Raw genomic sequence first — 22,143 nt, 5'->3', positions numbered from 1 at the left:
CGGTCTGGACCTAACCCGAGTTGGCTCTGTAATTGGACCGCTTTTTTTCTCTCTACACCAAATGTCTTTGCCCAAAATAGCCGATCTACATGCTCACGATGTGCCACGTTCGACACGTTGTGAGCTTGTAGATTGGCATTTTTTTGGGCCAATGACACCCCCAGAATATGGATAGTGGGGTTCAAGTGGTTAACAGAAAATAAATGTAAGCATATTTTGGTCGATATCAACCCTTCTCTAAAAAATACTTTGATGAGTGACGCTCCTCTCCAAAAGGTGGTTCTACTTGAGGTGTCAGGGAACTAAAACCAAAAATAAATGAATAAACAAATAAACTCTTTACCACTGTTAATTTTGACAGCAAATTTGTATTCAGTTTTAGTCGTACAGGCCCTATTCTAGGCACCGCCTTACCCATTATCCCTAAACTTCTTTGCCATTTTTTACTATTTTGAAAAACATTTTCAAATAGTTCAAAAAGCCAATCTACAAGCTCACAACGTGTCGATGTAGATCTGCTAGTTGAACTATTTGAAAATGTTTTTCAAAATAGTAAAAAATGGCCAAGAAGTTTAGGGATAATGGGTAAGGCGGCGCCCAGAATAGGGCCCTATATAGTCTTTTGAATAAAATTCCATTTAGTTTTAGGCATAATAGTCATCTGAAATGTTTTCATTTTAGTATAGTTTTAGTTGACTAAATAACATAAGATTTTAGTTAACTAGCTAGGTGGCGGTGACGCACTGCCAGATAGACCAGTCACGCATGCGTAGAACAACTTCCTATCACAGCTGTTTGTTTGGTTGCCATGGCATGATAGTAATGCCTGATTTATACTCAACTGTGTGCCAAAAATAGCCGATCTACAGGCTCACAACTCTGTCTTCTCTCTGTTCCCCAGTTTGTAGATTGTAGGTTATTTCAGGGCGTGACACCCACGTGCAACGAAACTTGTCTTGGTCCTACTGGATCTCTTCTCCATATTAGTCTACTTTTTATTTGTTGACAAAATTGTCAGTATATTTAGTCATAGTTTTAGTCATTATAGCTTAGTTTTTATCTACTTTTTGTTCAGTTTTCGTCAGTGAAAAAAGGTAGTCGACGAACATTTAGTGTCATAGTTTTAATCGACGAAATTAACACCGACAAAAAGGCGCTGGCAGATAAAATAAAATGGTTCTGTGGACATGCATGGCCCCTAAAAGGCATAACTTTGCTTGCTAAAAAGTGTTGTGCCTGACTAAAGGGATAGTATGTAACTTTCCATCCATCACCATACTATACCAGCAGTTATCTGCCGTCTCGCTGTATTTTGGCGTTTTCACTGTTTGTTTTGGTAGACGGGGATGTATATGGGCTACCAAAACAAACGGTGAAAACACCAAAATACAGCGAGAGGGCAGTGTGTTTCTACAGGTAAACACCACCACACTGACTAATGACTGCTGGTACAGAGGGAAATGATGGGTAAAACAAACAACATTGTTTTGTTTTGTAAACACAGGGCAAAGATGCATACTATGTATATATCAGGCAAAACACGTTTTTAGACAACTAAAAAGTGCAGGCCACACGATGTCCTCAAAATAATGACATGCGAAGATGAGCGTGAAGGTTCACATCTGTTGAACTAAATTCCATACAAAAGAGTCATGGGGATAATATTTTCTTTTTATCATCACAAGCACAAATGTATTAAAGTCTAATGGTTATAGATTTAAACCATACAGGTGCTCCTGTCCCCTCTACATAAAAGGAAAACAAAAACATGAAAATGTACATAAAGAAAATGATTTGTTACTAACTGAAACAGTTGAATTAGACAAGATGAGATCGCCTGAGTAATTTGGTATATCTATGCATACAGGTTTAGTCCTTTGCCATCGCTTGTGAGAATACCCACATATGGTCAGAGGGCACTATTTAACCATATGTGAGTATTCTCACTCATGATTCAAATTAGTGTGGTTACGTTCATAACCTAACATTCTCTGTAATCTCTTGTGAGAATACTCACATATGGGTAAACCGCACATGCTGTGGCCATATGTGAGTAGTATCGCTCATGATGCAAAGAACCAGGGTTACTTCCATAACCTTAAGTTCTTTAGCCCAGTGCCATCTGCCCAGGCATCTGTACATCTGTTCCTTTACAGTGTGTGCTATAGTCACAGTTCAATGCAGCCTGTACATGCACGGGACTTCTAATTTATAAAACTTACAGTACTGAAATGATCAGAATATGTACATATGAAAAAAACAAACAAAACAATTATTCACATTAAGAAAATGTATTTACATGAATATAAATCGCTGCAAGAATAAAAGTATAATCGGAGATTGTTAAAAAATATACAATACTAACTTGTTTGTGATTTGTTCACCTCAGTGAATGCTATGTCCGTCCATTGAAAAGTGTTCAAAACAACTTATTCCAGTCTCTAGTCGCCTCCATGAGGTGGCGCTGGCCGTGGCCGATCCAATCTTCCTGTCTATTGAACAGCCGGCCACAGAACCAGCACTCAAACACAGTCGGCTGAGCACAGCTCGATAAACCCTTCACCACTTCATACTTCCTCCTCTGTTTTTTGCGTAACTTCAGTTTCAGGAGGAAACGCTCGCGGACAAAACTCTTAACCGGGCGAGGATTTGAGGCGACAGCATGGGACAAAGAATCTTCGGTTGAGGTCTTTGTCGCTGGAACTGTGACATGGTTAAGTTCGGAGAGCGCTTGGATTGTTTTCCGGGAAAGGGATACTTTTGTAACGGCACCTCTATGCCTGTTCACCGATTTCATGATACCCGCCACTTCAGGAATGTCGGCGTCGGGATGATTGAGCACCACCACTGGTTGGTACCTGCGAGGGTACTTGACCTGCTGCGAGGAACTGAACGGCGACAACCTTAGCGTCCTTTCAGTGTCTTTGGCTACCGGCTGCCACAGCACGGCAGTGTCTTTTTCAGGCAAAGTTTTGTTTGCAAGTTTCCTAACCTTATTCGCAGGCACAGGGAGCTCGTCAAATAACTGCTTCCTGCGTCGTTTCCTTTGGCTTGGCGGCCGAATAGGCCTGGGAGCTAGGTGAGGTTTGTCTCCCTCACGCCGTTTTACCTCAACTTGTATCTTAGATTGGGGGGCTAAAATACAGGATAGCTTGACAGGTTTTTGGCCAACATTGTGTATGGGGATAAATTTCTTCACTCCAGAGGAATCCGAGTTTGATTTGTTTGAAGCCACCAAAAAGCACTTAGGTGGTCTTGTTGACAGGAACACAGGCTGACCACGTGAGTTGGGAGCGCCGCTCGTAAGAAGCCCACTGGTAGGTGTCACTAGCTTAAAAACAACTTTGTTTCCAGTATTTTCACCGCTATGGCTAGATGGATTTCCCGCCTTAGCCGGGGAGATGTACCTAACTAGGAAAGCTTGACGGCCAGTGGATTTGTCTGTAGACTGCACAGGCATGGCCAGAACTGGTCGAGAGCCAAAAGGCGCCGGGGAGGTTGCCAGTTTTAGGCCAGCATTACTGGGGGACTGAATGATTGGGAACGGGCTCTGGACCAGGTAGCAAGTTGGCTGTGTCTTAACAGTCTTGTCTGCAGGAGAGCTATGCACTGTATTTGACAACAGAACACGACCTGAGAAGCCAGTGCTGTTGACCAGGTAATGACTTGCTGTGGTGCTCATACCGGGCTGAACTGCAGTCAGAACTGTTGGCCCCTTTTCACTTGTACCAGCCATTGGCGTTGACACATCTGTCTTGCCAATATTTACAGCCATACCAGCTGGGTTACTTGGCTTGTCAGCTCCTGTCGTCGCACAAGATGTGTTAATTTGAGAGCCGATAGTTTTGGTTAGCAGTTTGAAACCTGGATTTCCCTTGAGCTGCAATGGCACAGCATATTGATTATCTCCGGTCTGCAGGAACACTTGTTGCTTCCCCTGTGGCATTTGAAGAATTCTAAGTGTTGTCTTTGTCGGTGTTGCCTTTGTTGGCCTTACACAGTCCGTGCCAACAGTCGAAGATCCTGCTCTGTCTTTGTTAAGTTGGTGAATAATGATAGCATCTGAATGTTCTTCCACAACACGCCCCAAGGAAGATGAACATCCCTTGGTCTCTGGACTGCCTTTGCTCTCTGGAGTACCTTTTCTTTCTGGAAGACTACCCTTTCTTTCTGGACTGCATATTCTTTCTGGACTGCCTTTTCTCTCTGGACTACCTTTCCTCTCGTCTGTACTACCTTCACTTTCTGGTTGCTTTTTAGTCACTGGTATGGTCTCCTCCTCAATCTTAATAATATTGAAGTCTTGCAGTATTGACTCAGGATGCTCATTCTCTGGGAGATCATCTTCAACAGCAACAGTAACAGTGTCGTCTCCAGGAGTGTGTTCCTCTGTGACTTCTGTTGGCTGTGGACTCTCTGCCAGTGTCAAGCTCCACTGTGGGAGTTCATCTGTTGAAAGTTCAGATGGATTATCAAAATGCTCAGTTTCGCAAGGAGACATGCTCAAGGTTTCCTTGGAATAATTATGAAAGCTAAATACTTCTTGGTTTGGTGAATTTTGCATATTGGTGTCTGCACACGTGGAATCGTCTCTGTGGCCACTTGAAGTTGCTGGGGATGAATCTGTTAGATTACGCAGCTTATTTGTATTCTGAGCAGCTTTACAGAGATTGTCCTCAACCCCAACATGTTTTATATCATTCACAACACTATCACCCTTTTCTGAAGAGTGCTCATCACTTGCTGTGGCGCTAGCGGTAGTGTTTTCTTTATGTCCATCAATAAGGACGTCAAGTGCATCTGTGGTGGCACTTTGGCCTACATTCCCACAGTTCTCATCGTTTTGTGGTGGGGCTGGTTTAGGGAGGTCCAAATCCTTCACCAATTCTGAGCGTAGCGACTCAGCATTGGTAAGATCACAACGAAAATCTGCATTTACAGTCGTGGACGTTGATTTACCATCGAGCTTGGTACTCACAGAGCTACTTCGTAGATTATGGTGGCTTTTCTCAGCCTTGTGAACAGACTCTGTTCCAATGGGCGATACCGTATCAGTATAAACGTCAGCAGTTGTTGATGTTTTTGATGTCCCATCGCTTGCAAGTTTGGCATTTACTGCAACATCAACTTCATGCATAATAGAGGTTTCCTCATCTTCTACCTTTACTTTCACTGCCATAATATCATGTTGATCAGTCCCTGAGGAATATGTATGTACACTAGAGCCACTCCATTGAGAACCAGGCAAACAAGGGGATGTTGGACAGTCACTACTTGTGTGCCCATTATTTGCAGAGTCATTACTTTCATCTGATGGTCCATCTGATTCTGAAGAGCCCAAGTCTTCCCCTTTAGAGTGAGTGGATGTTTCTAATTTAGCTGATGGTATTACTCTGAGAACTAAATGTTTTTTGCCGTCAACCATCTTGAAACCCATTACTTTAGTTGTACAGTTAGGCGGGAGAGAGATTTTATTTTTGACCATGAGAACCGTCAATCCATTAGGCAGGTTGGGACTTGCAGGGTCCGACCCCACACTGTTTTCATGTTCCTGTGACGGTGTGGATGGTTCTGGTAGAGAGGCAGATCGATGAGAGTTTTTGCCCCAATTCATGTTGTCGTTTGTCACTACAATCCTATCATCCATGGGCTCAGACTCATCTAAGGAGCTCTCTAAATGGAACTGCCTGTTTTTGGTCTGTAAGGCCTCAGAAAGAGAGTCCTGTAAGGACATCCTTTGAGAATCTTTTGACTCTCCCAGAGATGTGTTTTTCTTCAGCAAAAGTTTTAATCCCGCAGATGAATTTACCGGGAGTTTGTCCTCTACAGCTCTCCATACAGTTTTCCTGTCCGACTCCTCGCCGTGGACATTCAACATGTGTTTTGTAAGGTAATCACTCTTTAATGTGCCGTAGTCGCACTTGTGACACGTGAAGGGGAAGCTACCAGAGTGAACTCGCAGGTGCCTCTGGTGCTCCTCTTGGTTCAAGCTAACGTGTCTGCATTTAACACACTTAAGGCGGCCCTCATTGTGATGATGTATGTGCTGGACAAAAGTGCCTGCGTCTAGAGTTGTAAAGTCACATTTCTCACAGAGGAACTGCCCGTTCCGACTGTGACTCATGATGTAGTGCCGGGTGAGCAAAAGCAGCGAGTACTGAACATCATTGTTGCAGATCTCACACGTAACGTAAGTGTTCCTGTGTTCGATCCGGTGCCGTTGAAGGGCAGGGAACTCATTGGTGACGAATCCGCAGAGGTCACATGGATATGTAGGAAGTATGCCCTTGTGCGTCCTTCGGAAATGTTTAAGTAGGTCGTTGGGGCTATATGTGGGACCATCATTACAAACCGAGCAGCCAAAACTAAGAATTTTCCCAGAGAATACAGCTCCCTGTTGGATTTTACAGGGAGATTTCTTGATTGCTTTCCTATCCGTCTTGCTGGGACTCACGTACTCTTGGATGGAACAGTGTTCAGGGTCATAGAGCAGTAAACCGTTGGAGTGCTCCGCAACCTCTTTGAAATGTTTGTAAACAAAGTCTTTGATCTCCTCTTTCTCATCCTCTGTATTCCGGATGGTTCCGTTCTGGAGGTCACTGGACGTTGCAAAGTCTTCTTCCATAGCTTAAACTCTGCTAACACCTGTAAAATAAAAAAAAGTATGGATTAATACAGAGGGAGAGAGGAGGAAGCTTTAATCCCCCCGTGTTCCTAATGGCTGGGCTTTAAACAGAAATAACTCTAGTTCCCAGCATGCTAAAGGCTTCAACATTGGTAGGTGGTCTAACAGGAAGGGCTGTAATTGCTGAAGCCCCGCCCACCTCCCGAATGCAAAGTCACACAGGTATGACAGTTAGTGGAGCACATTGTTGAAACGATCTTTCACTTGGTGATACAAGCACCAAATTTGGCACACAAGTGCTTCAGAACCTACTCTCTCAGAAAAGTACGAGATCCACTTGAAAAAACAATATGGCCGCCATTTTTCAAGATGGCCGCCATTCGAAGTGGTTTTAAATGGTGTTTGAACTATATTTTGATTGAATAATCCTATTTTGATGGTCTATACATCCAAATATATGTTTTTGAGTATGTGAAATCCAATTCTGCATTTACAAATTTTTTATTATTGGATATTATGATGATACAAATGCTGTGCTGTGCTGTGCTGTGCTGTACTGTCCTGTGCTGTGCTGTACTGTACGGCACTGTAGGCACTGTACGGCACTGTATTATACTGTACTGTGCTGTGCTGTACTGTACGGCACTGTAGGCACTGTACGGCACTGTATTATACTGTACTGCACTGTACGGCACTGTACTGTGCTTTACTGGACTGGACTGGACTGTATTATACTGGACTGTACTGTATTGGACTGTAGTACTGTACTGGACTGTACTGTATTATGCTGGACTGGACTGGACTGCACTTTGGTCATATGGAACCAAACCGTAGCAGTTTGGTTCTTCTTTTAGTCCTCACATTTGCAGACACACAACTGTGTACACTTAAGCATGAAGTGGTAGCATTTGCATCGTCCTCGGGATTCAGTCTTTTAGACACATTTTGTCAACTGCTCACAAGTCTGAACAATAGGTGGAGGGATTGTCCAGACCTCTCCATCTTTTTGCCAGCCACAGTTGGCAGGGCTTTCAGTTTGCATTTTGCACACTGTTGCCTGACATGCAGTTTTCTTGCCTTTACCATGAAAAGCTGACACAACTGTCTTTCCACTGGCGTGGAAGGACAGCATGCCACTGGATTTCTCTGGGCCAACAATTACTACCATATCATGAATTGGCAATCACCTAATGGACTGACCCTGGCCAAATTATACCCACATAATTTCTAAGCCTGCACTGACTGCAACAACAAGAATATCTGTGTTGCATGCCTCAATCAACACAGACTTCATTTGTTGCTTGGCTGCATGGAGAGCATGTGTGAAGATGCTGGAGTCAGCTTCTTCGTGGTTGCAAGGACTTAAGCCTTCAAGGCTGATGAGTTTGTTTGTCTCTCGCGCTGGCACATCCTGTCAATTCAGGTGCGGCAATCTAACTACAATACTACAACAAACTAAACTTGTAGTTGAGATATATACAGGGGCTTATTAGCATTTGGGACATTAACGTATACTACAGTACAAACTACAATGAGTACACCACTACAGCAGTTAGTAAACTACACCTACAGCTAGTACACTACAAGCCGACACTGAACCCCATGCTGAGTCTCACAGCAGTGATGTCACCAGTGTGCCCGGGTTGTGCTTTGACATCACTCTTATAAAAAATGACAAACCAATAGAGCTTGACCACAGCATTTCAATGAATGATCATGGATGTTTCCCTTCAACTTAATGCAATATCTGTGATCAGACAGCTTCCGAAAATGCTCATTTTGAGTCACGTAATAACCGCCATCTTGAAAACTGGCGGCCATATTGGAATTCAATTGACACTATTGAGTTCTTCCAGTCAGAATACATTCATTTTGCTGTTTGGATCATTAATACATTTGTGTTCATTCAAGTTTTACTTCAAAAAACATTTATTTTGCATTTGATGAGGCGGCCATCTTGAAAACTGGCGGCCATCTTGGATTGTCAGCTGGATCTCGTACTTTTCTTAGATAGTACATCCTGGACATCATTTGTGCCAATTTTGGTGCTTGTATCACCAAGTGAAAGATTCTGATGGAATATTGACTTAATGTGCTACACTAAGTGGACCTTGGTGCTGCAAGTGCATCACTGCTCGCCAGCAGTGTTATAGCAGTGTTTAAAGGCAGACTAGGCAGCTTTTCAGATCTGTGTGTGTACACACACTCCCCCCTCCCCTCTCTGACAGGTATCAAAGTGATTTCTGTCTTTGATGCATTAATTGATTAGAGAGAGGAGTAACGACTTTGACACTTCTATGGCCCAATCAATCAACTCAGTGCACAACCCCTTTGAAGTTCAAAGGGATCAATAAGGGCTCCGGCCGAGCCCCCCTCTCCCCCCAAAGACTTTCAGTCCCTGCAAGGGATGAATGTCAATATAAACAGTGGAATGTCAACATAAACCGTGGAACAAAACCAAAATACAGCTAGTCTTTCTGCAGGAAAACACACCAGCATAATTATATAGTGGCTGACAGAGGGAAAAAAAGCAAAATAAATATATATGTATATGTGACGGTTTTTGACTGGGAGACAGTCATCTCATTTTCCACCAGAGCAGAAATGAGAAGATGAAAAGATGAAAAACATTTTTTCATCTAAAATATTCTAAACCCACTATAGCAATCTGGTAATATCAGGCTACATATCACTTAAATGTCAGAGCTTACATAGTTTCACCTACATAGTCAATCTATATACCATTTTAAAAGGTACAGGCCTTGCGATTAAAATGATGCAAACCATTCCAAGATAGCATCAAAACTGACGCTAAAATCAGCGTAACACAAAATATTTTCACAGTTTCATGAAAATAGCAGATCTACAAGCAACGAGTCACACGTCATGTTTTTAACATGACTGCCCTGTTTAAATGAATGAATAAATACTAATAACCAAGGTTAATGTAGCAACATTTTTCATGTAAGGTATTATGCCAGTAGCAACTAAGTCACTTTGTGAGCTTCACTTTTATAAAGGCTCAATGTGAATTAATAGCAGCATTTTTATTTAGTTTTGCCATTTCTTTTAAAGGGACTGGTGGGTCAAACTGCACAAGCAACATGTCAATTTGTAGCTATGATTCCCTGCTGCTTTCATATGGCATGAAAAAACTAAAAAAAAAAATGGCTAGATGACTTATCGTTTATCGTGGGGGGGTCACATATTTTTTTTAATTTAGGCTCAAAGTTAGCTAGTCTGCTTTTAACATACATAAAATGTGTGTGTGTGTGTGTGTGTGTGTGTGTGTGTGTGTGTGTGTGTGTGTGTGTGTGTGTGTGTGTGTGTGTGTGTGTGTGTGTGTGTGTGTGTGTGTATATAAATATATATATGTATGTATGTATGTATGTATGTATGTATGTATGTATGTATGTATGTATGTATGTATATATATATATATATATATATATATATATATATATATATATATATATACATACATACATACATACATACATACATACATACATACATACATACATACATACATACATATATATAATTTATCGTGAAATCGTCCTCCATCATAAACTGGATGGATATGACTTGGCTTTGTAATAGGACCGTTTTTTTTTGTCCGTCTACACAAAATCTCGTAAAAATAATATCAATGCATTGTGAGCTTGTAGAGCGGCTCTTTGGCTAATGTGCCCCCAGCATCCATATTATGGGGGAAACAAGTGGTTAACACAATTTTGAGTTAACCACCAAGAGTTTCCACCATATTTTTAATCATCGCAATATCGCGTAATTATTTTGGCCACAATAATCTTGACATGAAGTTTTAATATCCGTCCCATCCCTACTCTCAATAGCTCTGGGGTCTGTGTAGTTGTGTTACAGAACGGCATACTGACTCAATTGACTTTGCGCTTACCTGGTCATTTCAGCATTTTAAATCAAGTTACCAGTGTTCATTTTGACAGCAAATTTTCGTTTTAGTTTTAGTCAGTCTTTTAAATAAAATTCCATTTAGTGATCTGAAATGTTTTAGTTAGTCTAGTTTTACTTGACTAAATATTATAATATTTAAGTCAACCTAATCTGCAGATGATTTAGTCGACTAAAATGTATTTTGGTGGGCCATGATGACGTCATAATACCTGATTTATTTAATAGTCGATCTACAAGCTCAGTGAGCTTGGGAATTTTTGGAGCGTGACACCCACACACAACCAAACAAAGAATTAGTTCTATTGAATCTCTTGTCCACTAGTCCCTCCCTAACATTTTAGTCTAGTTTTTACTTAGTTTATTTAGTTATTTTTTTTAGATGTCAACATAGGAGCAACCAACACTGATCAGGATTATCATTTGTCGAAGACAAAACAAAATACCCCCCAAAAAACATAGATTTACTTTCAACTAGGTTACCCTAGGTCAGTGTTTCTCAAATGGGGGTCTGTGTAACCCTAGGGGCACGCAGAGGTACAACATGGGTGAGAGAAAAAAAAAAATATATGTTTACTGTTATGTTTAATGATGGCAAACTTGACTGCCACAAACTGTCATAAATAGATTACAGTATTTCAAATGTCCTGATTTATTTTGAAAATATTCACACCAAAACTGGATTTACTGAAAAGTAATGTTTAATTAACATTAATTCATTTACATTTACCTTCATTGTACACTTATTTCACTTTATCAAACACACATATTGGCCTCCTGGTGGCGCTATAACAGGCCGATGTGAAGAATGTGGGGCAGAGGTTCTGCTCTGGCATCCAGGGAGTGTGCGTGCACAGTTTCATGTCGATTGGGCCAACGTTGCCGGAGATTAGCTGTTAACAGACGGAAGGACGGACACACGGACGGACGGACAGGGGGCAAAACATAGTCTTGGCCACGCCTTCAGCCTGGCAGAGACGATGAGAAGAGGATGGGTCCTAAAATGCTTCCTTGGGGTATCCCGTACTCTGTCTCAACTGGATCTGATACAAGATCAGACAGAGACCTGTTTTTCAGCTAGGTCATTGTCGACCCCATAGTCATCGTTAACCCTTTCAGCCTCTTGTTTTCTGTATTGTCGTAATGGTACAGGCGTTGTGCCTGTCAGAGAAACAGCCTTTCCAAGGTTTGTTGAGGTGGAAACCCAGAACATATTGCTGTGTCAGGGGAGCTGCCTGGGACACAAAGCAGCCTCTCCTGGTCAGGTACTGTACAAAAGGAAGGCTTCAGCCAAGTAGGAAGTCAGTTCACCCATAGCCACAGCAGCAGCAACAGTAGCATCACCAGCAGCAGCAGCAAGCAGCTGAACAACTCCCACACAAAGATGACTTCCGGCATGAACATGATGAGCAAGATTATCTTCTACGAGCAGAAGAACTTCCAGGGCCGCTCCTACGAGTGTATGAGCGACTGCTCTGACATGTCCTCCTACCTTAACAGGTGCCACTCCTGCAGGGTGGAGAGGGGCTGCTTCATGGTGTACGACCGCACCAACTGCATGGGAAACCAGTACTTCATGAGGAGGGGCGAGTACTCCGACTACATGAGCATGATGGGCATGAGGGACTCTATCAGGTCCTGCCGCATGATCCCCATGTACCGGGGCAACTACAGGATGAGTATGAGAGGGAGAACTTTGGTGGACAGATGCACGAGATGATGGACGATTGCGAGAACATCATGGACCGCTACCAGATGAACAACTGCATGTCCTGCAACGTGATGGACGGCCACTGGTTGATGTACGAGCAGGCCAACTACAGAGGCAGGATGCTGTACATGAGGCCCGGCGAGTACAGGAGCTTCATGAACATGGGCTACGACAGCGGCATGAGGTTCATGAGCATGAAGCGTATCATGGATTCCTGCTACTAGTTTAAATATCAGGAGATGAACTGATCTTAACTCTTTCAATGACAGAAATGGAAGATTTTTTTTTTACTATGTTTTTTTGTCCGATACATGTTATTTTCAAAGGCGGACAATAAATGTCAACGAGGTCGCGATGACCTCGTTGACATTTGTGAAACCACACATCATATTAGGTGTTTGCTTTGATGTGTCGCTAATCACTCACGAACATACCAGGGGCAGTTGACTTTTTTCATAGAAGCCCATGTTGTCCATAGTGGAGACCCCTTCCACTGGCATAATGGAGTACTGTTTAACAACGAAAATTGCCTATTTTAGCAGCTCCTAAGTTCTTTTTTTCCACTAATCCTCATTATGCAGTGTCCTGACACTCAAACATGCACTGAAAGTCGCTTATGAGCTGCCGTTCATGCAGAACGACATGGAGCTGGTTGCTTGTTTCTCTCACATAATCTGGCAACACCGACGACTACCTTCCATGTCGTTTTGCATGAACGGCAGCTCATAAGGGACATTCAGTGCATGTTTGAGTGTCAGGACACTGCATAATGAGGATTAGTGGAAACAAAACTAACTTTGGAGCTGCTAAAATAGGCGATTTTCGTTGTTACACAGTACTCCATTAGGCCAGTGGAAGGGGTCTCCACAATGAACAGGGACTTCTATGAAAAAAGTCAACTGCCCTGGTATGTTCGTGAGTGATTAGCGACACATCAAAGCAAACACCTAATATGACTGGATCTCTCCTTTAAACTGCAGGGCTCCATGCTGTGTTGTTCAACACATACACAGCTTAACGTCGGGAAAGTTGCATGACTCACTCGCCCAGGTGGTGTCAATAATACTAATCAACGTAATCGTAACAAAATTCAGAATCATAGTGCTGCCTGTTTCGGATTCTGCACGTTAAAGTATATTCATTCATTTGTTTGTCTATTTATTAACTGCTACTGTTAGTCTTACCCTGCGGTACATGAAAACTCCTGTTACAGTCATGGATCAACTTCAACCGAGTGTTTGCACTTTCTCCATTTACGGTCCGTAGATCTATATAAACGTTCAAATTTCAAATATAAAGTGCTTACCCTATGGCCACGGATGTTACAATTATGCACGGGACTCGTATATTCTGTATTGTTCAATAAAAGGCATTTTAATCCGATCGGTGGCCATTTTCTCATAGAGTTATAATGTATCAGAGTGCAATACACCTACCGATAGGGTCGCGCAGTTGAAAGCATTTGGAGAAAATGGCCACCAATCAGATTAAAATGCTTTCTATTGAACAATACGGATGATACGGGTACTTTTGAGAGCCCGTACATAAAATGTAACATCCGTGGCCATGGGATAAGCACTTTATATTTGGAATATGAACGTTTCTATAGATATACGGAGAAAGTGCAAAAAACACCGGGTTGAAGTTCTGGGAGTCACGTTTGACCAAGACATGTCCTTTCAGTCCCACATAAAACAAATTTCAAGAAATGCCTTTTTTCACCTGCGTAATATTGCAAAAGTTAGGCACATTCTGTCCCAAAATGATGCAGAAAAACTTGTCCACGCATTTGTTACTTCTAGGCTGGACTATTGCAACGCTTTACTATCAGGCTGCCCAAGTAAGTCCCTAAATAGCCTGCAGCTTGTCCAAAATGCCGCTGCGCGCATACTGACAGGAACCAGAAGAAGAGATCATATCACTCCTTCATTGGCCTCTTTGCACTGGCTCCCGGTTAAATACAGAATCGAGTTTAAAGTTCTCCTCCTCACATACAAGGCTCTCAATGGACAGGCACCAGTATATCTCAAAGAACTCATCGAGCCCTATAAACCAACCAGAACACCACTGCGCCCACAGTATGAAAAAATGCTTACGGCTCCAGGAAACCCCCAAAAAGTTAGAACAGGAGGCAGAGCATTTAAGTTTCAGGCACCTCAGCTGTGGAACCTTCTCCCAGTCTCAGTCCGCGAAGCAGACACACTCTGTATATTTAAGAAGACTAGACTAAAAACCTTTCTCTATGATAAAGCCTATAGCCGAAGTGTACAGACTCAGTCACCCTATAGTTATCCTCTCTCCCCTCCCCTGCCCCCCCCCCCCTTCTCCTCTCGTCCTCTCTCTTCTCGTCCTCCCTTTGGTTGTGTGGGTTTGTGTCCCAATGGTACAATCGTACAATCGTAATTAACCCTGTACGGATTCACGCTCTAGTAAGGCCTGCCACTAATTCTACAACCGGGGACCCGCTCCCCGGAGTTTCTTTTATTTCCCACGTCGCAGGTCCATGGACTGTCACTACGGACCCCCAGCTGCGGCTCAAGACTGTGACTGCGGACCGGGCCTCTCCATGGAGCACGACCGTGGATTTCTACTACACTGCACTATACCACTATACTATATATACTGTATATTATCTTAACATTCTTATATTATACCATTATATACTACATACACATTATTGCTGTACTATATTATACTATCATATATATCTTACACTATTATATGTGCTACTATTGTTACTGTTACTACCTGCACTGTATCTCTTTCTGTCTCTCCTCTGTCTCTGTATCTCTTTCTGTCTCTCCCTCTCTCTCTCTCTCTCTCCTCTTTCCCCCGACACGGTCGAGGCAGAAGGCCGCCGCCCTAGAACCTAGGGTCTGCCTGACGTTTCTTCAAGTTAAGAGGGAGTTTTTCGTTGCCACTGTCGCAAACATTGCTTGTTCAGGGTGGGATTGTCGGGTCTCTTCTCTACATGTAAAGTGTCTTGAGACAACTTGTTGTGATTTGACACTTTAATACAATTGAATTGAATTGAAAAGTTCATCCATGACGGTCAAGACAGACGACCGTTGTGTATCCATGGCTATTACTCCCTCTAACATTTCCTGTGTTTTTAGCTTATTGAAATAATGTCATGCACATTTTTCCAGTGCATAGCCTACTGCAGGCCTTGTTGACTAGATTTAGAAGAGATTTTGAAGCTCTTGCTGCTGAAATGATTTTAAGGGGAAAAGATGTCATTTAACATGCAAGTCAATAGGTGAGAAGCAGAGCTTGCCAGGCCTGGGTGTGACTACCTCGCACCACCAGTCACAGAGGGGAGTGGGTGGGGCTTAGCGAAGGGTCCATTGGGCGCTGTATTTATGATTTGAGGCATTTTGTTCAAAACAAGCCACTCCTGCAAGCTTTAGTTGCCAATCTTAGCCAATCAGGATGGATTATGAAAAATCGGACGGATCTGTGTTGATCACATGACTATAGAGGTAAAGTGTACCGATTTGCGTGATGTTTGGACAAAATATGTACAGTAGGTGTAATATCAAGAAATGTGTTTGGCAAAAATCTGCTTCCTGGTGGTGCTATAAAAGGCCGATGTGAAAAATAAGGGCAGAGGTTTTTCCTAGGCCTCTAGGATCTGTTATAGCACCACCATAAGGCAGATTTCAAAAATGCAGGGTGGCATTTCTTCCTTGGCCTAGTGGCAATGTGCCTGCAAAGTTTTACGGCAATCACAAGCTGTGTTTATGATTAGAGGCATTTTGTTAAAAATGTACCAATCCTGCAAACTTTCGAAGTTAATCTTAGCCAATAAGGATAGAATATGAACAATTTGAAAGACCCGTTTGGTTTATTAACTATAGAGATACTGTGTACCGATTTGTGTGATGTTTGTGTGAAGAAGAAGAGGAACTCTCTCCCTCAATGCAATGCCTTATAGTTCTGTGTTGGCCCTGCTCTGTGTGATTATGTCCATCTGTGTCTGATGTGTTTCTGTTTGTCTGGTAGATTATTTATTTTATCACATTTATGCTGCTGTAACGCCTCAATTTCCCTTTGGGGATTTAGAAAGTATATCTCATATCATCTTAACTATTGAGTTAACTACTGCCAGAGTGATAGTGTACTATTGTCACCCCACTGCCAGCGAAAAAGAGCGATTTTACTGTACCTCATGGAATATTCTCCGAGACTTCTGTCCTCAGAGACATCGCCTCATCACACGCACGGGTTGTCGTAGTAGAGGGGAAAAAAATTATCTGCACGGGGCAATCCGTTGCACAGCTGTGGCCGTTTGAAATCAGCTTGTTTTTGCTGTAAAGCAAGAGGAACGGAGATATAGGCATTTTTCCACAGGAATTAACTCAATGCCTGCCAGAGTTTTTTCAGAATAGTCTGTAGCCTCTGCCAGGGTTTTGCCATGATTTTGGTACCTGTTCGCGTAGCCACAGATTTTTTTCCTCCAGTATGATTGATCCCCAGATGGTTTCTAATCACAGATGAGATTCAGGTGTGGTTTCACAAATGTCAACGAGGTCATTTTGACCTCGTTAACATGTGTTGTTTGATGTTTGAATATAGCTCAAAACCAGTAGTTTTAAACCAAAAAACAATGTAAATTGTTTGTCCATTTGAATTTTAACATTGAAGTGAATGGAGCAGCAAATCTTTGAACTTTTTTAGCTCCTAATCTGTTCGAAATTCGAAAAGGGTTGAAATTATAAAAAAATTCAAAAAAAATAAAAAAATAACAATGATTTTTTTTTTTCCCTTTTTTTCAAAGACGTATATATACGTCATTGGCAGGCAACAGCTGATGATTCAAAGACGTATATATACGTCATTGGCAGGTAATCAGTTAAACAAGCCGTTTTTTTTTACTTCCGGGTCTGACGTCATCTGGCAGTGAAAGCATTATTCATACGGTTGACAACAGCGCCATCTGGAAGAGAACCACTGAAAACATAAAATCTTGTCTTTCTTGTCGACATAATCTGACGAGAAGTGTCGTCGGTGGCAGGCAAAGAGGTAACAAAAACAACGTATACAGTATATACATTAGTTCCACTGAGCCAAGGTGGAACACAATCGATTGATCACTAAAATAAACTTGCTCTGAAAATGCAGAGCCTTTCGGGTGCCGTGTTAAGTGGGCCGCGGATGCCTTCAAGACTGTTCAAGTGGGCCCTGATCCAGAAAAAGGTTGAGCATCAATTCAATCCAAACCCACTTACCAAAGTGTGGGCATCAACACAGCATGTTGCCTCTGAAGAACTGGTGCGTTCAGGAGACTGGATGTGGAACCCTGAAGGGATTGGAGAGCACATTAGGAGTGGGGATTTTGTAACACGTCTTCTACGGGGTGTGTACACATTTGGTTCCCAAAGGGTCCTAAAATGTAGTTTGGGGGTCCCCAGATGATTAGCTTAATGTGCAACATTGTTTTCTCACTCAACAGTAAACAAACCCAACATACAGTATGTATGTGTATACAGGGTATCTGCACATAGTTACAATTGAATAACTTTTAACACATTGAGTGCCATAAAGATGTAGGGGGGGAGATTTATTTATTTATTTATTTTCCACGCGGGGCGCTCTAACGCAACTTTGGAATGATTCACGGAGTCTCTAAAAAAAGCGGGGGGGGGGGGGGGGTTCCACGATCCGGTGCGGATCACATGCGCGCGATTTTTATTAATAATTAATTAAACTACTATAAAACAACAGTAACAACAACACACTCTACCAGCCTCCAGTGGTGGAAAATAGCAGATCTACAAGCTCACAATGCCTTGCGCTTGTAGATCTGCTATTTTCACATGGTTACTGTAATGTTTTATAATAATAATCGAAATCTACAAAGTAACTAGTAACTAAAGTTTTCAAATAATTGTAGTGGAGTAAAAAGTACAATATTTGCCTCTGAGATGTAATGGAGTTACTGGAGTAGAAGTATAAGTATTAGAAATACTCGAGAGTCAAGTGCAAATACCTCAAAATTGTACTTAAGTACAGTTATTGAGTACATGTACTTAACTCTCTCAGTGCCACGCCCCGAGATATCCCGAGTTTTTCCCGAGTACCCTCGCTGCCAGAACGATTAATCCCGAGTTTTTACTTTTTACTGTGGTCGCGCTATTCTGTTTATTTTTCATGATCACTTTCACTTCGTGACTCCTTCAGACTCACTGGGTCCCGGTTTCATGACGAAGATTCCGTTTCCGGTTCTCATTTTTTTTCCGCGGTCATTTTCGGCCAGAATAGGGAAAGTCACGGTTTTTCACACGGTATACAAAACGAACGGAGAGCTCCACTTCTATTCTCTTTGGTCTGGGTGACGATCAGTCATCGTAGTCGTGTATAACGTCGTATTTTAGCCCGATCACAGATTGTCGAAAACGTCACTTCCGTTTTAAAACCGGATGTGATGTAGGCCTGTTTGGGAGGGGGCGAGCGAGTCAGCGAGGTAATCAATGTGTCGATTTGCTGCTCTCTACTGGTAGAACTCGTAGGTGTTTAAAACTGCAGAAGAGAAGCTATTTGAAAATTAAATTACAAAATAGCAAAAAAACGAAAATTGCTGGCACTGGGGGAGTACTTTATGAAAATACTCTGGCACTGAGAGAGTTAGACGTATGCCAAAATCCATTTGAAAAAAATGCTTTTTACTGTTCTCATGTCAAATATTGATATGCGATTAAAATGTGATTAATTGCGATTAATTAATTACAAAGCCTCTAATTAATTAGATTATCTTTTTTATCAAGTCCGAGCCCTAATAAATACATATATTAGCCTACTTTCTATCTATGATATTAGCATTAAGACCCTTTTTAACCCTCAATGGTTCCTTTCTGGAAAAGGAGGTTATTGTAAAAAGATTTATAGGTTCCGACATGTTTGTTTACAATGAAGAGTGTGCCTGGACGCGGAAGTGACGTCGAACTACAAAAAAACGTCAGACTTAAAAAACGAATGGATGTGGTCCAGCAACAAACAATCGTACTTGACTGTTTAACTGCCAGAGTAATAGTGTAATAGTGTCACGCCACTGCCAGCGAAAACGAGCGAGTTTACCACCCTTTGGAAAATCATGGAATATTTTCCGCGAACGCTGTGCTCATGGTGATCGCCTCATTACACGCACAGAGGTCTCGTAGAATAAGTGGAAAAAATGTATCTGGTCACGGTAATCTGTTGCATAGCTGTGGCCAGTTGAATGAGGCTTGTTTTTGCCAAAAAAATATAGAAACAGAGATAAAGCCATTTTCCCACAACGAATAAACAGGAAAGTAAGCAAGCTTTTTTTTTCCTATGATGTCAATTCCGGGTCTGTCGCTATCTGGCAGTGAAAGCGTCATTCATAGGGTAGCGAACATCACCATCTGGTGGCAAACCACCAAAAACAAAAAACCTCGTCATTCTCGTCAATGGCAGGCTGCCACTTAACTCTTAGACTGCAAGTTTTTTTTAGAGCAGTCTGTAGCCTCTGCCAGGGTTTTGAACGATTGTGTTACCTTTTCAAGTAGCCACAGAATATTTTTGTCCTGTATGATTGATCCCCTGATGGTTGCTAATCACTGACGAGATCCAGGTGTGGTTTCACAAATGTCAACCAGGTCATTGTAACGGGGTGCTCCTTCCATTCCGACATCTCACCACTCCGACTAGTGGCTTCCGCGTGCGGTTAAGGTTAGGGTTAGGGTTAGGTATAGGGTTAGTCAACGTCGGAAAGCGACATGTCGTAAAGGAGAAATGCACCCCATTGTGACCTCGTTGACATGTGTTGTTTGATGTTTGAAAATAGCTCAAAACCAGTAGTTTTAAACCAAAAAACAATGTGAATTGTTTGTCCGTTTATTTTTTAACATTGAAGTGAATGGAGCAGCAAATCTTTGGAAATTCATATCTCCCAATTCGTTGTGAATAACGAAAACATTTCAAAACTGAAAAATTAGAATCTTTTTAGAAATGTTTTTTTTTTTTTACGTTTATAAACGTCTTTGGCAGGCAAACAGTTATTGTGTTAAGCAGAATCTGACGAGAAATCTCGTCGGTGCCAGGCAAGGACTTAACCTAAACATAACTAAAAAAAACGTAATACTTCCCATTTTTCTCCGGATAAGGTCTTTTTTGTTAGATTAGATTGGGTCCTTCCGCACATCGTCGGTTAACATCATTCATCTGACCACAGATAAGTTGAAAAATCACGTGATCCGGTCATGTGATCACAAAAAACACGTTATTACAAAACACTAAAGCCGCATAAGGTCAAGGGGTCCGCCACTCTCTGCTCGGATCACCGAAAGTTTGATCCGAGGGAGCACATTCTGACTCTAGACTAGGCTGTCTCTGATCAGTGAGTAGGCGGGGCATGCGTGTGCACGTCACATGCTCGCGTTCGTATGTGCACAACTTTTCCTGACCCTAAACCTAAAGTACACACAGATCTAACGGTGAGAAGTGAGGCAAGACAAGCGTGTTCCCGTCAAATGCTCGCGCTCGTGCTCGTATGTGCGTGCGCGCGCGACGACCTGTTCCACACCACACAGGCAGGACAAAGGGTAAGCGATCCACGTGCCCGTTACCCCTCGCAACAGCTGTGCTGTGATGATCGCGTCGCCATCATTGTTATTTTGAAAACAAATAAATAAAAACTCACGACGATCCAGATCTTGCAACCCACGAGCGTCACCGTGGGTCTGTGGATGGAGTTTTATTTCTTCATGATATGGATAGATCCATGTGCCATGCGGATTGCAGCGGACTTAATGAAGGTAGGCTATTGTCTCTGTGTGTGTGTGTGTGTGTGTGTGCGCGCGTCACTGTTGCAGGGAGCCGACGCACGCGCGCACACACACACACAGTGAGTGTCTTCCGTGTGGGAGTGGCGATCTGCAAGCTCACAACCTCTGGGCTTGTGGATCGGCTATTTCCCTACTAGGCTTGAAATGCTATGTGGTGTGTGGACTATCAGTCAATTTAGTTAGTTAGGCGGTACAAATAGTAAATAACACTTTGTTTTTTGGGCTTGTTTTCATAGACCTGGTTGCTTATTTCTCTCTCACAACCTGGCATTCTTTGGAATTTGCAGTCTCACGTGACCGCTAGAGCATAGGGTCTCAACCTATGGGTTGGGACCTCAACGCCTCGTTGTGAGCTTGTAGATAGATTTACTTTATTGTCCTTGCGGAAATTCATTTTGTCATCAGGATACAAAAAAGAATCACAAAACATAGACAGATCACACAATACATTGACAGTGCTACACATCTCACACATTTGCACACATTTCAAGATTTTTCAAAAATAGCAGATATGCAAGCTCATAGCGCAGCACTCGGTGCCGCGCTATGAGCTTGTAGATCTGCTATTTTTGAATAGTCCTAAAATGGTTAAAGTGGTTACACAGATGCGTTCCCGGTCTGAATGGGTTAATATGAGCGTCAAAACAATATTTGAAATATGTTTTTATTAACACATGCAACTTGCGATGGACATTGTCCATCCGTGAGTAAAATGTTTCTAAACTATTTCTAAAATGTAGAAAATATCTGAGGTATTATAGAGGGCAATTATTATGTATTAAGATATAAGGCTTATTAGCCTGGGATCCATTTAAAGAAAAATACCATGATTTTTTATCTAAATGTCTCGCCAATTATGTGGGGATCCACTTGCAATACCCTCACGGCAGTGTTGCCATGTCTGCTTATTATAAGTGACTTTGGGCTTTTTTTTCAGTAAAGTCGCTTGTAAATATTGGTGGTTGCGTTTTTTTAGCTTGTTTCTAAAGTGTAGTTGCTTATTTGGGCTTGCTTCCTTTATTATTATTATTTTTTTATTTATCTATTTTTTGCAAGGGAGCCCCGCA

The 22,143-nt window shown here is 42.1% G+C and overlaps 1 protein-coding gene and 1 pseudogene across 4 annotated transcripts in view; one reads left to right on the top strand and one right to left on the bottom strand.

The window, feature by feature from the left end:
* Positions 1 to 585: 585 nt before the first annotated feature.
* The window catches only part of LOC311059729 (zinc finger protein 518A), a 34,313-nt gene continuing 12,755 nt past the window's right edge, over positions 586 to 22,143 (bottom strand). Inside the window, exons 3-5 of one of the 3 annotated variants that reach the window (XM_084077762.1) lie at positions 17,501 to 17,571; positions 16,438 to 16,580; positions 586 to 6,645 (exon numbers count right to left, since the gene is read on the bottom strand). In XM_084077762.1, coding sequence (XP_083933888.1) covers positions 2,420 to 6,625 — 4,206 coding nt within the window. In that variant the 5' untranslated portion in view covers positions 6,626 to 6,645; positions 16,438 to 16,580; positions 17,501 to 17,571 and the 3' untranslated portion in view covers positions 586 to 2,419. The remainder of the gene's footprint in view (positions 6,646 to 16,437; positions 16,581 to 17,500; positions 17,572 to 22,143) is intronic. The other 2 variants (XM_084077763.1, XM_084077764.1) reach the window with 2 other exon arrangements.
* LOC311059440 (gamma-crystallin M3-like) lies at positions 11,943 to 12,493 on the top strand (annotated as a pseudogene). Its single transcript has one exon. The product of its transcript is annotated as a gamma-crystallin M3-like (transcript).

The sequence above is a fragment of the Gymnoscopelus microlampas genome (assembly GCF_963454915.1).
Source record: "Gymnoscopelus microlampas genome assembly, chromosome: 14".
In the NCBI taxonomy this organism is placed as follows: domain Eukaryota; kingdom Metazoa; phylum Chordata; class Actinopteri; order Myctophiformes; family Myctophidae; genus Gymnoscopelus; species Gymnoscopelus microlampas.
The sequence above is the reverse complement of the archived record's forward strand: the minus strand, read 5'-3'. Positions and strand labels throughout refer to the sequence as shown.